This window comes from Enhydra lutris, unplaced genomic scaffold (assembly GCF_002288905.1).
Source record: "Enhydra lutris kenyoni isolate GAN:26980312 unplaced genomic scaffold, ASM228890v2 scaffoldscaffold12, whole genome shotgun sequence".
Taxonomy (NCBI): domain Eukaryota; kingdom Metazoa; phylum Chordata; class Mammalia; order Carnivora; family Mustelidae; genus Enhydra; species Enhydra lutris.
The window spans coordinates 14,297,519-14,314,175 of record NW_019154096.1 but is presented as its reverse complement, the minus strand read 5'-3'; the positions used below and the strand labels follow the sequence as shown (position 1 = coordinate 14,314,175).

Here is a 16,657-nt window from a genome sequence, read left to right as displayed (position 1 = left end):
TTTCAAAACTGCCTCAAGAAGGCAAATGCCAGCAAAGAAAATACCCATAACCAGAAAGCATAATCAAAATTAGAACATGGTTAGAATAACGAATTATCAGTCTTGTTCTCTCACACTTATCTGTACATATAATCCTCACTTATCGTTAGTGTGTATAACTGCACATTTGGTAAAAGGCATAATTTCCAGAAATGATAAGGCAACTCTTCCAAAAAAATGGCCAAGTTAAATTTAGTATCAATATCAAAAAAAGGACCAGTTTTTATCAGTTAAAAAATTGAAAAACAAGAAAGAATACTGAATAACTATTATTCTCTCTATACTACCTCTGATGTGTATGTCGAGAGATGTATAGGCAAAGATATGTGATAAGTAGACTGTTATAAGAATAATACCAAAGAGGTATTAACAGGTCTAAGACATATAAAGGTTAATTTTCATTCTCAAATCATAAAATAAAATTGACTACATAAAGCAATGTTCAGCCCTAAAGTATTTTGTAAATACCCTAAAGTTTATAAAGCTATATCACATTCCTCTCTCAGCAGTTATTATGGGGAAAAATATATGCCTTAATGAAAACTATGCATTGCCTATAGCATACTCTTCTGGCTATTTTCTTTTGCTTCTGTGAAAGTTATTTTATAACACTGTAATCTTTAGATAATGGATAACAGTTATTCTTGTCTAAAAACATGCAAAGAATTTTGTCCATCTATCCCTTCTGGCCCTTGCTTCTTCCTTACCTCAAACCAGTTTTGCCTTTAGTTCTACATTTATTTCAATATCCTGATCTATAACTGTGTCTATTCTTTGGATTATCCATTGAACTGGTTGTAATACCTTATCAGTTAGCTCATTAATCAGTTAAATCTTTAACACATGTTCATTTTTATGTCTATATGAGAGTCATGATTTTACCTTTTTGGGAAAAATTGTATTTTATAGTATACTTAGCATTTTGTTTTCTTACTAAATTTCTTAAAAGGATAGGGTTTTGAAATGGCATGTAATTTTTACACTTCCCAAAGTCAATACATCACATAATCAACAAAACATTTCCTCTTTTAAATAAATGTCCTCATACTTAGATTTTAAGATGCAAATGAATAGAAGTATATGTTAAGATTTTACCTTGTGTTTAAATTTATTGGAGTTCTTGTTCTCTTTCTTATTGAGGTCAATGAAATAGTGTGTAATACGGTCCTTTGACTTTGAATCCATTTCCCATGAAATCTTGAATGAGTCACATGTAATGTTGCTTATTTTAATGTTATGTGGTACAGGAAGTTCTTCCATCTCTGCTATGCCACTGTCTTGTGATTTGTTTCCTGCAAGAAAACAATGCACAGGTAGTTTTCAACTAATGTATTTTTCTAGGTTGCAAGGCCATCAGTTGTGTTTACATTTCTTTTTTTTTTTTCTTTTCTTAAATAAGACTTTTTTTTTTTAAGATTTTATTTATTTGATAGAAAGAGACACAGAGAGAGAGGAAACACAAGCAGGGGGAGTGAGAGAGGGAGAAGCAGGCCTCCCGCAGAGTAGGAAGCCTGACGCGGGTCCGGATCCCAGGTTCCCGGGATCGTGACCTGAGCTGAAGGCAGACGTCCAATGACTGAGCCACCCAGGCGCCCTTAAATAAGATTTTTATTTATATATTTGAGAGGGAGAAAGAGAGAGAGAACACAGAGGGAGAGTGAGAGGGAGAAGCAGACTCCCTGCTGAGCAGGGAGCCTGATGTGGGGCTCTATCCCAGGACCTTGAGATTATGACCAGAGCTGAAGGCAGACGCTTAACCGACTGAGCCACCCAGTTGCACCTATGTATATATTTCTGAACTCAGCTACCTAATTACTAAATCTGAGATTTCACTATTGATCATGAAATAGTTTGGGTGTTAATGATAGCTAATGCCATTTACAAAGTCATTTTACCAATAAGAAAAAAAAACAAAACTGAACTAGTCCTTACCACTTCTACGTTTTCAATTTACTTTTCCAATTTCTGCTTTCACAGAATGTAAAACAAACAAACAAACAAAAAAAAAAACACTGATAATCCATCCTTCTAATCTATAAAAGATTGGCCTTACATGGTAAGGTCCATCTGGAAAGAACCAAGAGAACATTTTTCATATACAACCAATCAATTCTGCTTTAATGTCAGGTGTTTGAAACTATATGAGGTCACAAATGTTGCTAATGAAAGAACCCAAATAAAAATTTTTTTTTCTTTAAAAAAATATCTGAGTGACAGTCTATAGAAATTACTCTTCCATTTTCCTTTTGCTTTGGATACTTATATGTAGAAATAGCATGCGATAGTTATACTACATATACAAATAATATTGAAGACCATTCTCTTACAAGCTATTATGTCAAGGATTATTCCAGGATTTTTTTACCCATTGTGTCTTGATCAATTTAATTCTGAGTATTAAAACAAAAGATAAGGCTAAAAGAGGAAAAACAAACAATTGCCATGTTGATTAGTATCATTAAAATCTTGAAGAACTGATCTGACATCTGGTTACTATGAAGACTGTATTCTGCATTTCCAGTTAAAGAAAATGAGAGACTAAAAGAGAAACTTTGTCTGACAATATAGAGTAGAATCTGATGGATGATAGGTCAAAAATAGAAAAAATATAGGCTTGCCAAGTTTGTTTCATAGATAGGAAAGATACACTGAATCAAATTTCACTCTACTTCTTATGTTCTCTTACCCCAAGCCAACATAAAATTGAATGTCCCAGAGGAGAAAAAATAAATATAATTGTTATTCATATGATAAAATGTGGTAGATCATAAATCAGCTACATAACTAGTTCCTTAACAGAAGAAAATAGCAAGTCTTGATCAACAAAAATTAAAAATAACAATGAGTATTATATTGTGGCAATACCTTCCATTTCCAGATTAGATTACGTTCTCCTGCCCCCACACTCCTATCTCAACCCCACACTCCTATCTCAACTGTCATATATACTGATATAACTGTTAAACTGATATAAAACTGTTGACAATTGCCAGTCTTATTAAATCTTTGACCCATATTGTCTCATCTCAAGCTGTGTTGTTGCCGGAGGTACCTGATGACCATTGAAAATTAATTTCAAAATAACTTAAGTTCTTTACTGTCATTTCTTGAAAAATACTTTTAAAAATCCTTCTTTCTTCTTTGACCCTCCCCTCACACCCCAGTTTCTCCTGATCCCCTCTTCATAAAACTCCCACAAAAATTACTCTCTTGCTTTTTTCTTTCCTTCTCATCTGGCCTAATGAAATCCCCAAATTGCTTGTGACCTAAATAAAAAGCCTTTTAGAAGTCAAGGGAGGGGAAGAAACTAAGTGGAAGCCTTTTGATGGACTTGGAAAAGGGAAAGGTGGTAAATATTCAAACATTCGTAATTGTTCTATTTAGAAAAACTCAAAGTTTTTACCTATTATTCTGATTACAGTTATCTTTAAAATATAAATAATAATACTAAAAAACTTTCTGGACACTGATGGTAAAAGTTCCTGTGGAACTCATCTGCATTATGACTCTCCATATAATTTCATAACAATTGAGTGAAAAAATTATTTAAGATCATAGAAAAAAAAGCTATTTTGCATTTCACCCAATTTACTGAAAATACAATTTCAATATATTAACACTAAGATACAGAAGCTTGCTATTTAAACTTCCACTGTTATCTGATTCAACCTTAAAGTTATAAAAATTGATTATTACCTAGAATATATTTTGTTTTGTATTTTTTTCTAAGTTAAAATTTGAGGAAAAAGGTTTGCATTTATTAAAATGTAGAAAGTTTTCCTAAATCCTAATTTACCATTCAGAATATAAAGCTCAAACCTATTAAGGACTTGTTATAAAAGAATCTTTATTTCCTATCTACTTATCATAATTCCTAGTTCTTTTTTTTTTTTTTAAAAGATTTTATTTATTTATTTGACAGAGATCACAAGTAGGCAGAGAGACAGGAGGAGAGAGAGAGGAAGGGAAGCAGGCTCCCTGCTGAGCAGAGAGCCTGATTCAGGGCTGGATCCCAGGACCCTGAGATCATGACCTGAGCCAAAGGCAGAGACTTTACCCCACTGAGCCACCCAGGTGCCCCCATACTTCCTAGTTCTTAACAAAGCCACTAGATCAACCTCTCTGCAGGTTTCTTACTTGGGTAGAAGTAGTAAAAAAATTAGTTTAAACCAGTCCTATCAGTTTATATGTAACTTCCTTCCTCTTCACACTCTGTGAATCAATTTTTAACTGAGATTTTGAGATAAGTGACAGAAGACAATGATTCTGTCTGTAAAATCAGTGAAACAACAGTGATTCACATGACACCAATATTCAATAACCAGCCAGTACCATCTTAGAGCTGTACAATCAAGTGCATTTCTAAATGCAGCTTCCATTTCTTTTTTTTTTTCAATTTTCACTTTTTAATTTAAAAAGTAAGGTATAAAATAAGGTATAAAATATTTATCTGTGAGAGTTAAGAAACAATTTTGTCATAAGTATGTAGGACCCTGCTAATCTCAAACAATTTCTTTTATTAGGTGTTAAAAGATAGCTACCGTATAAAGTATAACCAAGTGAGAAATTAAATACTGAAGAAAATAACCCCCAAATATCAGAAGCTCTCCCTTGAAAAGATTAATTTGATTGTAGCAATGGCTAAAGCAGGATTAATATGAAGAACTAGTAGAGTAAGTCTGTGTATGTGCAAATGTTAAAACTGATTTATGGTGGGGTGACTGGGTGGCTCACGTGGTTAAGTGTGACTCTTGGTTTTGCCTCAGGTCATGATCCCAGGGTTGTGAGACTGAGCCCTTCATAGGACTCTGTGCTCAGTGCAGAGTTTGCTTGGGATTCTTTCCCTCTTCTGTGCTTTCCATCTCTGCCCTTCCCCCAACTGGCGCACTCTCTCTCTCTCTTTCTTTCTCTCTTGCAGCTTCCATTTCTTTTCTTTTCTTTCTTTCTTTTTTTTTTTTTTTAAAGATTTTATTTATTTATCTGACAGAGTGAGAGAGAGCACGAGAAGGGAGAAGGTCACAGGGAGAAGCAGACTCCCCATGGAGCTGGAAGCCTGATGTGGTCTCGATCCTGACACCTCAGGATCATGATCTGAGCTGAAGGCAGTTGCTTAACCAATTGAGCCACCCAGGCGCCCACAGCTTCCATTTCTTAATAAGACTTCATCTTAAGAGTAATTCTAGCTACGTTTTTCTACTTTACATACAAGTAATTCTAAGATCTGTGAGTATAATGCTGACAAGTAATACTGAATGGAAAACAAATTAATGACACTTTTATCTGTCCAAAATATGAAAACTGCTTTTCAGAACAAACATTTCAAAAGCACTTTTGTAACAAATTCATTCACTTATAAAATATTTTTCCCCTCTGTGCTAAATCTATTAATTGTTGGAAAGCATTTTTTGTCTGTATTTTTAACGTTATTAAACTCCCCCAAAACTGCCTATTGGGACTTGTATATTAAACTCTAGGAAACTTTCTAAGATAACTAAAAATCAGAATGTGATACCAATCTTCTTAGAGTATTTTAAAATAAAATCTCTACCTTCAATGATTTGTTGCTATACTTTTAGCAGGTGTTGAACTCAAGTGGCTTCTCATATTGACCCTGACAAATCACTTAGATTTGTAAAGCTGATTGAGGATCCTTATCACACTGGCACTTAGTTATGTGTCCCTTCATATTTATTTTTGTTAGTTATTACAACTTTTACTAAGTTGCAATTATCTATATATCAAAAGTACACAACAAAAAACTACAAAGATGTAAAAACTAGCTCTTGCCTCAAGGATATAAAATGTGGGAAATATCATAATAAAATTATGTTATGTGATAACATAATTTGACTGAAAGACCATATTAAGGGAATCAAATCATGATTCAGAAAACATGAAACTCTTTGTTGTAGGAGAAGTAATTTTTTTAAAAAAATTGGGATGTCATTGATATATAATATATTGTGTAAGTTTAAAGTTTACAGTTCTGTTGATTTGATAAATATATGTATTTATATTTATTTATTGCAGTATGAGTACCACTATAGAATTGGCTAATACCTCCATCATGTCCCAAATTTAACATTTCCTTTTTGTGGTAAGAACATTTAAGATCTGGTTTCTTAGCAGTTTTGAAGTATACGATATAGTATTGTTAACTATAACCACAACGTTGTGAGAGAAGCAGAATTTCAACAAGTGAAGACAGTAGTGAAAAAGTTGAGGACACAGATTCTAAATGGAGGCAATAGTAAAAGCATTAAGAAACAGTACATCTTTTAGGTAATTCAGCACAGGGTATAGGAAAAAATACTGGAAAGAATACTGAAAAAGAAGACCAGAAATGTGGCATAGAAGTTGAGGAACTATCTAAGAGAAAAAACTTATGGTTGATTTAGATGGAGTTCAATATGCATAAAACTGAAGATGAAATTTTAGTAAAATTTATTGTCAGACTCATATAATTAGTTCAAATGTGCCCCTCAAACACCAAGAAAGCAATTTTTAAATATCCATGAGTATCCAATATAAATCCACATTTTTTAAGACACAAGCGCTGTATGTATGTATGTATGTATTACATTTATTTGTTTGAGAGAAAGAGAGAGCATGAGGTGGGGGGAAGGGGGCAGAGGGAAAGGGAAAAGCAGACTCCTTGCTGAGTAGGAAGCCAGAAGTGGGTGTCAATCACAGGATCTGGAGGTCATGACCTGACATGAAGGCAGATACTTTAACAGACTGAGGCACCCCACAAGCTCTTTATTTAAAGGACCTTGAGAAGATTTAGACTCACTAAAACATTTTAGCCGACAAAAGAATAATAGTCCACTTCACAACTACCTTCAGTATCACATACTTCCATCTATGAATATAAAAACCAGTGTAGTTACAGCATTATGAATTTCTATATATCTATGTACATTTCTACATGTCAATATATTCTGTAAATTATCCAATCTGTAAGAAAAAGAGATCCTTTAAATTTGCTTTTTTTTAATTTTTTTCCCCTTCCCCCTCAAGAATTAGAAAAGCTGTTCTAAACAAACATTACCCATTATAATTATTATTCCTTTATTTCAGGACCATTTTTCAGAATAGAAATTATGCAACATAATCTTTTTGTCTCGTTTATAACATATGTATGTGTATTCATCTGTGTAAATATATAATACATACATACAATGATACTCTATTTTTAATACATTTATACAGAGATTTAAATTACTTGCTATCAAAGTTCTTAGCTAAACTCATTAGAATCTGAGATGTTTTCTTTATATTTATCTTTTTGAAAAATATAGCAGAGAAAAAACTTACTTGGTTATCAAGATTACCTCATGAGTGTATGACCCAATTTGATTAAGCTAAAAAAAGTTTTATCTTGAGTAAGATTTAAAGTATCACCTGCTTAATAACCTAAATGTACTCTTGCAACAATTACAATAGAGCATGTTTCTTTTTTTGAGGACCTATACATTTTTAGCATTTTTATTGTACCATTGTCCCTTACCCCATCAATTTTATTGTGAAAATGAGCGGTTTTCTTCCTCATAGTATCTTCCCTAAAGCATACAATAGAATCCAATCTAGAATCTTAGTTATAGTAGTTAAAAGGGCATAAATTACTCAATTTGAATAAAGTATGAAAATTTTTTAAAAATAATAAAGGTAGTTAGTTTTAATAATGCACCTCGAGCTATCTTTCTAAGAAAGAAATTGCAGGTGTTAGGTTACTTCCCTTAAAAATAGCAACCATGGGGCAATTTTCTCATATCATATCTTTTTTTCTTTCCTAAAATTCAGTGATTAAAAAAAAAAAATCTGCCTTCACAGTACATATAGGAGGCTTTATTTTAAAATTAAAATTATAAGTGTATACGTATATAAAATAATATATATTTTAATAATTTTCTTTATAAAGTCAGAGATATAGTCTGCTGAGGGAAAAGTACTTTCCCCTTCATAAAAACATTAAAATACTGTAATACTTTAATTTTTATCATTATAATTATTTTTTAAATGCCGCAATATTTTTAAAGTCCTGAAAGAAAAACTAATTAGACAGTAATAAAACTCAAAATAGTAACCACAACAAAATGTGAAACTGTTCTATGCTTTATTTACAATAAATTCTAAAAATTAAAAATACTCTTAATGGTAACACTGAATATTGCTGAAACTTTTAGAAAAGAAACACAAAGAAAATAAAAATCGCTTGTAATCACTATTTACATATTGTGCTTAATATTTTGTAAAATATTTTTCATTTAATAAACTGTGAACATTTTCACATGACTACACATAATTCTAATCTTGGTGTATTTTATTCTAATAATCAGTCATCCTAATATTAGACATGTAGATTGTTTCCAGTGTCTTCCTGTAATAACACTTCAGTCAAATCTATGTACATTTTTGTATATGTTTATAATTATCTTTGGACAAATCCCAAGAAATGCCAATGTTGAATCACATTTGTTTTCAGCAATTTGTATTTCCAACTACTCCAAGTGCCTTTTTTTTACACCTTATCAAATTCCATGTATTGCTATTTAAAATATCCATGTGTTATGATGGGAAAGAGCAAAAAAATGAGTATTGACCTAGACCTTACACCATACACAAAAATTAGCTCAAAACTGATTTTTAAAATGTAAAACATAAAAATCATAAAGCTTTTAGAAAAAGAAAAAAGCCAATAGCAAATCTTTGGGATATAGTCTAAGTGAAGAGTTCTTAGACTTAGACCAAAAGTATAATCCATAAAAGGAAAAACATTTAGATCCTCCCACCCATCAATCCTCCCACCTACTTGAAGTGTCCTTCAACCATGGTAGAAGGTACACTCATTTCTCTTTAGTAAGGTGTCTAAAACATTTTGCTTTCTATATCTTGATGCCATTGTGTATGTGTGTGTGTGTGTGTATTTATGTGTACAAAAAATATATGTGTAAAATACAAATATACTTATTTTAAGTATCAAAAATTATACACACACTTACAGACTGTATATAGCACCATTTGCACTCAAGAAAAATGTAAACAAAGATGAAGTATTAAATCATAACTCCATAAAATTAACTGTAGTACATACTACACTACTGTAATAATTTCATAACCACCTTCTGTTGCTATTGCAGTGAGCATAAGTGTTGCAAGTATATGCTTAAAATGCTGTGTGATGCTAATCATCTCCACATGAGCAGTCTGTCTCTCCACTAAATTGATTACTGCAACAAAAAGTAGTCTCTTGCAGTTCTCAAGTATTTGTCATTGCTTACTACAACACTGTAAACCTTGAATAACACCATGAGACCCATATGAAGTGCCATTAATGATGCTGGAAGTGCTCCCTAAAAGCAGAGAATGTCATGACATTACAAGAAAAAGCTGAATTGCTTTATATGTACTGTAGATTGTGATCTGCATCTGTGGTTGCCCACCATTTTAAGATAAATGAATCCAGTGTAAGAACCATTGTAAGAAAAAAGAAAGAAAGAGAGGAAGAAAGAAAGAAAGAAAGAAAGAAAACGAAATTCATGAGGCTGTCACTGCAGCTATACTAGCAGGCATGAAAACCTTGCATTTTTTGTGATTTTTTTTTATCATATTGAAAACACGTCTTTTGTGTGGGTGCAGGATTGTGATAAGAAAGGTATATCTATAGACTTTAACATGATTCAAGAAAAAAACTATATGACAACTTAAAGCAGAAGGAAGGAGAAGGATCTAAAACTAAAGAATTTACTGCCAGCAAAGGATGGTTTGATAATTTTAGAAAAAATTTTAGCTTAAAAAAATGTCAGTGTCATAGGTGAGGCAAATTCTGTCATCCATGTGGCAGCAGATTAGTTCCCAGATGCCATTACAAAAATCCTAAAAAGAAAAGATACATGCCTGAACAGGTGATTTAATGCAGATGAAAGTACCTTATTCTGGAAAAACAAAACAAAACAAAAACAAAAACAATGTCACAAAGGACATTATTAGCAAGGGAGGAAAATGAGCATCAGGATTTAAGGTAGGAAGAAATAGGTTAACAAATACAGTTGGGGTTGTGATCAGGACTGCCCTTATTTTAAAGCTGCTAATTCCCAAGTCTTGAAGGAAAATGATAAACACCAGCTGCCAGTCTTTTGGTTACATAACAAGAAGGTTTGGACAATGAGAACACTTGCTCTGTATTGGTTCTATTGATGCTTTGTCCTTGAAGTCAAGAGTATTGTGTCAGTAAGGGACTACTTTTTTTTTTTTTTAAGATTTTATTTATTTATTTGACAGACAGAGGTGACAAGTAGGCAGAGAGGCAGCTAGAGAGAGGAGGAAGCAGGCTCCCCACCGAGCAGAGAGCCTGACGTGGGGCTCGATCCCAGGACCCTCAGGATGGCCTGAGCTGAAGGCAGAGGCTTTAACCCACTGAGCCACCCAGGCGCCCCAAGGGACTACTTTTTAAAGTTCTTTTGATATTCAATAATGCTGCTGGCCACCCCAGGCCCCATGATTCAACATCAAAGTCTACTTGCTCCCAGACACAATGTCTCCAATTTAGCCTCTAAAAGAGGGTTTCATAAGGACCTTTAAAGTCTCATTACACTCAGCACTGTATAAAAAAGATTGTCAACACCATAGAAGCGAACACTGATAGAAAATCATGCAAGTCTGGAAGGACTACACAATTAAAAATATTATCATTCTTATAGGAAAAGTCGTGAAAGACATCAAGCTCAAAAACCTAAATTCCTGCTGCAGCAAATTGTGTCCAGATGTTGTACATGACTTCAAAGGATTTATGAGAGCTAACCAAGAAAACCTGAGAGAGATTTTGGATATGACAAAAAAGTTGGGTGGTAAAGGGTTCCAAGATACAGATATTGGGGAAATTCAAGAGCTAACAAACACCAGAGGAAACAGCAGAAGACAACTTGACAGAGATGAGAGTTTTTTAACCAGTATCAGACAAAAAGGAAGAAGATGTAGAAAAGCAGTGCCAGACAGCAGTTGCACTTCTATATACTAACAATGAAGCAGAAGAAAGAGAAATCAAGGAATTGACCCCATTTATAATTGTACCAAAAACCATTAGATACCTAAGAATAAACCTAACCAAAGAGGTAAAGGATCTGTACTCTGAAAACTGTATAACACTTAAGAAAGTAATTGAAGAAGACACAAAGAAATGGAAGAACATTCCATACTCATGGATTAGAAAAACAAATATTCTTAAAATGTCTATGCTACCCAAGCAATCTACACATTCAAAGCAATCCCTATCAAAATACCATCAACATTTTTCACAGAGCTGGAACAAAGAGTCCTAAAATTTGTATGGAACCAGAAAAGACCCTGAATAGCCTCAGGAATGTTGAAAAAGAAAACCAGAGCCAGAGGCATCACAATTCCAGACTCCAAGGTCTATTAGAAAGCTGTAATCATCAAGACGGTATGGCACTGGTGCAAAAACAGACACATAGATCAAGGAACAAAACAGAGAACCCAGAAATGGACCCTCAACTCTGTGGTCAATTAATCTCCAACAAAGCAGGAAAGAACAGCCAATGGAAAAAAGACATCCCTTAGTATCTTCAACAAATGGTGTTGGGAAAACTGGACAACCACATGCAGAAGAATGAAACTGGACCACTTTCTTACACCATATACAAAATAAACAAACAAACAAACAAACTCAAAATGGATGTATGGCAGAAATCTATCAAAATCCTACAAGGGAGCACAGGTGGCAACATCTTTGACCTCAGCAGCAGCAATCTTTTGCTAGACACGTCTGCAAAGGCAAGGGAAACAAAAGCAAAAAATGGAACTATTGGGATTTCATCAGGATTAAAAGTTTTTTGCACAGCAAAAGAAACAGTCAACAAAACCAAAAGGCAACCTATGGAATGGAAGACGATATTTGCAAATGACCTATCAAATTAAGGGCTAGTATCAAACTCAACACCCAAAAAACAACAAAAAAAAAACCCAGTCAAGATATGGACAGAAGACATTTACAGACATTTCTCCAAAGAAGACATACAAACGGCTGACAGACACATGAAAAAATTCTCAACATCACACAACATCAGTGAAAAACAAATCAAAACCACAATGAGATAATACCCCCACCCACCAGTCAGAATGGCTAAAATTAACAAGTCAGGAAAAAACAGATGTTGGTGAGGATGCAGAGAAAGGGGATGTTTCTTATAATGTTGGTAGGAATGCAAACTGATGCAGCCACTCTGGAAAACAGTATGAAGGTTCCTCAGAAAAAAAGAACCATCCTACAACCCCGTAATTGCACTACTAGGTTTGTATCCAAAGGATGCAAACATAGTGATTCAAAGGGGCACATGCACCCCAGTGTTTATAGCAGCAATGTTCACAATAGCCAAACTACGGAAAGAGCCCAGATGTCCACCAACAGTTGAATGGATAAAGATGTGGTGTGTGTGTGTATGTATGTATGTATGTGTGTGTGTGTATATATATACATTACTTTGTGGTAGCACAATATAACATATAATATAATACATATATAATATATATATAATACATATAATATATATATATTCCATTATATATATATATAATGGAATATTACTCAGCCATCAAGAAGACTGAAATCTTGCCATTTGCAATGACATGGGCAGAACTAGAGGATATCAGGTTAAGCAAAATAAGTCAGTCAGAGAAAGACAAATACCATATGATTTCACTCATATGTAGAATTTAAGAAACAAAATAGATGAACATAAGGGAAGAGAAGGAAAAACTAAAGAAGACGAAAACATAGGGGGACGCAAACCATAAGAGACTCAACTATAGGATACAAACAGGGTTGCTGGAAGGGAGACAGGTGGGCAGATGGGGTAATAGGGTGATGCGCATTAGGGAGAGCACTTGATGCAATAAGCACTGTGTGTTAATGCAACTGGTGAATCACCAAATTCTACCGCTGAAACTAATAATACAGTATATGTTAACTAAATTAAATTTAAATAATTTTTTTCTTAAAAAGCAGCACCAGAAAAGAAATTGATGTTAGACAATCTGCCAGAAGGGTTCTGATTATTCAAGACTTTTGACTTCTTTTTTGACAAGGGACCCTTCTATGGGCACTGAAACAAAAGTGAACAGTAGAAGGATTGGTACCATACAAAAACATTTTCAGAAAAATGGAAAAGCAAAAAGTCAGACAGAAACCATAATGTATTTCCATGAAGTTACACCAGGTGTGCCTGCCTCTCCTGCTTCCCTCCTACACATCTGCCACTCCTGAGACAGCAAAACCAAACCCTCCTCTTCCTTAGCCTATTCAGCATGAAGACAAAGATGAAGACCTTTATGATGATCTCCTGCCACTTAATGAATATTGAATCATCATCCCACTAAATAGTTAAAAATCTTTACCTTGTATATAAGTATCCTTGTGCGAAAATCTAATAACTGTACTACAAGAAGTGTATGAGATATTCTGTGTCATCATCTTCATCATTGCCTAAGTATCATGTAGAACACTGTGTACAAGACTTGTACAGAAGTAGATAGCCTGTCCTTACATGGGCATAAGGTGAGTGATATTTAATATAAAATTAATAATGTGTTATCTTTCCTACTGTTATAACTTTAAAGAATTACATTACCATACAGTATGCCCCTCTCTCTCATAATTGGGAGAAACTGAGTATTAGCCTATCATCACAGGAAGAGTTTTTTTAATGTAACAATGTTCCCAAATCTATATTATGAAAATAACTGTAATAGTGTATGCCATAAAAATTTTGTAACAATTCATCATTGTATAGGTTAGGTTGCTATGAAGCAACTGTATTGATTATATTGTGCTACAACAAAGTAATCATATTACTGCTTCTTCATTATCAATGCATGAATCATTATACCTTAAATAATAATTTATTTTTCACATTATCCTTTGATTTTTGGTGTTTAGTGTTAGAAATAAGTATAATGTCTACAGAGTTTTATATCACATTAAGACAAAATTTATGTAGGTACTGATAGACAATTCATCTTTTAAACAGACAACATAAACTTACATTATCAATACAGTACCGTATTTTATTTTTTAAAAGATTTTATTTATTTATTTGAGAGAGAGAGTGAGAACATGAGTGGGGGGACGGACAGAGGGAGAAGCAGATTCACCACAGAGTGGGAAGCCTGATGTGGGGCTTGATCCTGGGATTCTGGGATCATGACCTGAGTGGAAGGCAGATGCTTAAACAACTGGGCCACCCAGGTGCCCCAGTATAATACTTTAAATGTATTTTCTCTATTTTATGATTTTCTTTTTTAAAGAGAGAGCATGAGCAATCAGTGGGAGTGGGGGGAGCTAGAGAGGAGGGAAAAAGAAAATCCCATGCAGGCTCCACACCTGGTGTGGAGCCCAATACAGGGTTTGATGTCACAACCCTGAGATCATGACCTGAGCTAAAATCAAGTGTCTAGGCTTAACCGACTTCCACCCAGGTACCCCTACCTTATGATTTTCTTAATAACAATTACTTTCTGCTAGCTAACTTATTGTAAGAATACATTATATAACACATATTACATATAAAATATGTATTAACTGTTTATGTGATCCGTTAGGCTTCTGGTCAATAGTAGACTATTAAGTTTTTTGGGAGTTAAAAATTACCATGTGGAGGGGCAACTGCGTGGTTCCATCGGTTAAGCATCTGACTCCTGATTTCAGCTCAGGTCATGATCTTAGGTTTGTGAGACCGAGCCTGCCTCTGGCTCCATGCTCAATGCAAAGTCACCTTGAGATTCTCTCCTTCTCCCTCTGCCATTCCCCCAACTCATGTGTACACACAATCTCTCTCTCTCTCTTAAATAATCTTTAAAAAAAATTACTATGTGGATTTTCAACTGCACAGGAGGTCCATGCCCCAACCCCCACATTGCTCAAGACTCAACTGTATATATAATAGTTGTACCTTCATCGAACACTATATCATTTTTAAATTAAGAATGACCATCTTAATAAATGTAATACTTTGAAAAAATTTGTATTCTACTTTATTTCAATTTGCATATATATAGAATCTTTGTTCATTCCTGCATTTTAGTTTTTGCTTTTGCTTTTTCGCTTTAGCATGTATGTGTGTGTGCACGCGTGCGTTTTTTTTTTTTTTTTTAAGTGGGCTCCACACACAACATGGGGCTTGAAATCACGATTCCAAGATCATGAGTCTTGTGTTCTACTGACTGAGCCAGCCAGGCAGCCTCTTATTTTTTGCTTTAAATATTTTTTAGTATATCAGTATTTTATGTGTATCTTCTGAGTTTTCACTCAATTTGAGAAATTTTGCCTTTTATTAGAAATATTTAATTTACATTTATGTTTCTTCTTACCTATAGAGCTCCTTTTATGTTTTATATATTTTATTCTACGTTACTGTTCCTTTGGTTCTATCTTTCACTATATGGACTATTTTCTTTGATATCTCTTTTCTCTAGTAATTTGGAAGTTATAAAACCCATTTTTTAGTCTACTAGAGATTACATTTCTTCAATATCAAGGGTGAAGCAAGTATCTATTAAAACCTTCTATATGGGAGGGAGTCAAGATGGCGGAGAAGTAGCAGGCTGAGACTACATCAGGTTTCAGGAGATCAGCTAGATAGCTTATCTAAAGATTGCAAACACCTACAAATCCAACGGGAGATCGAAGAGAAGAAGAACAGCAATTCTAGAGACAGAAAATCAACCACTCTCTGAAAGGTAGGACTGGTGGAGAAGTGAATCCAAAGCGATGGGAAGACAGACCGCGGGGGAGGGGCCGGCTCCTGGCAAGCAGCGGAGCAACGGAGCACAAAATCAGGACTTTTAAAAGTCTGTTCCGCTGAGGGACATCGCTCCAGAGGCTAAACTGGGTGAAGCCCACACGGGGACAGCGTGGCCTCAGGTCCCGCAGGGTCACAGAAGGATCGGGGGTGTCTGAGTGTTGCAGAGCTTGCAGATATTAGAACGGGGAAGCTGGCGAAGAGACAGAGCTGAGGAGTGAGCTCTCAGCTCGGGGTTACCTTGAACGGGTCACAGGCTCAGTGAGCTGGGAGCGTGGCCGGAGGCCAGGGAGACGGGAGTAATTGGGCGCTATTCTCTGAGGGCGCACTGAGGAGTGGGGCCCCGAGCTCTCGGCTCCTCTGGGCCGGAGACTGGGAGGCCGCCATTTTCATTCCCGTCCTCTGGAACTCTACGGAAAGCGCTCAGGGAACAAAAGCTCCCGAAAGCAAACTGGAGCGGATTACTCAGCCCGTCCCCTGGTAAGGGCGGTGCAATTCCGCCTGGGGCAAAGACACTTGAGAATCACTACAACAGGTCCCTCCCCCAGAATTTCAACAAGAAATCCAGCCAGGACCAAGTTCACCTACCAAGGAGTGCAGGTTCAATACCAAGGAGAGCAGCGGAATTCCAGAGGAGGAGAAAGCAAAGCACGGAACTCAAGGCTTTCTCCCCAGGATTCTTTAGTCTTGCAGTTAATTTAATTTTTTTTTCAATTTTTTTTTCTTCTTCTGCTAAATTTTTTTTAACTTTTACCCTTATCCTTTTTAACGTTTTTTAACTAGTTTATCTAATATATATATATATA

The 16,657-nt window shown here is 34.9% G+C and overlaps 1 protein-coding gene across 1 annotated transcript in view; it reads right to left on the bottom strand.

Moving 5' to 3' along the window:
* Positions 1-16,657, bottom strand: part of LOC111144943 (phytanoyl-CoA 2-hydroxylase interacting protein like) — an 85,723-nt gene that overhangs the window by 14,792 nt on the left and 54,274 nt on the right. The window contains exon 2 of the mRNA XM_022499561.1: positions 1,135-1,331. Within this exon, the coding sequence (XP_022355269.1) occupies positions 1,135-1,331 (197 nt within the window). The remainder of the gene's footprint in view (positions 1-1,134; positions 1,332-16,657) is intronic.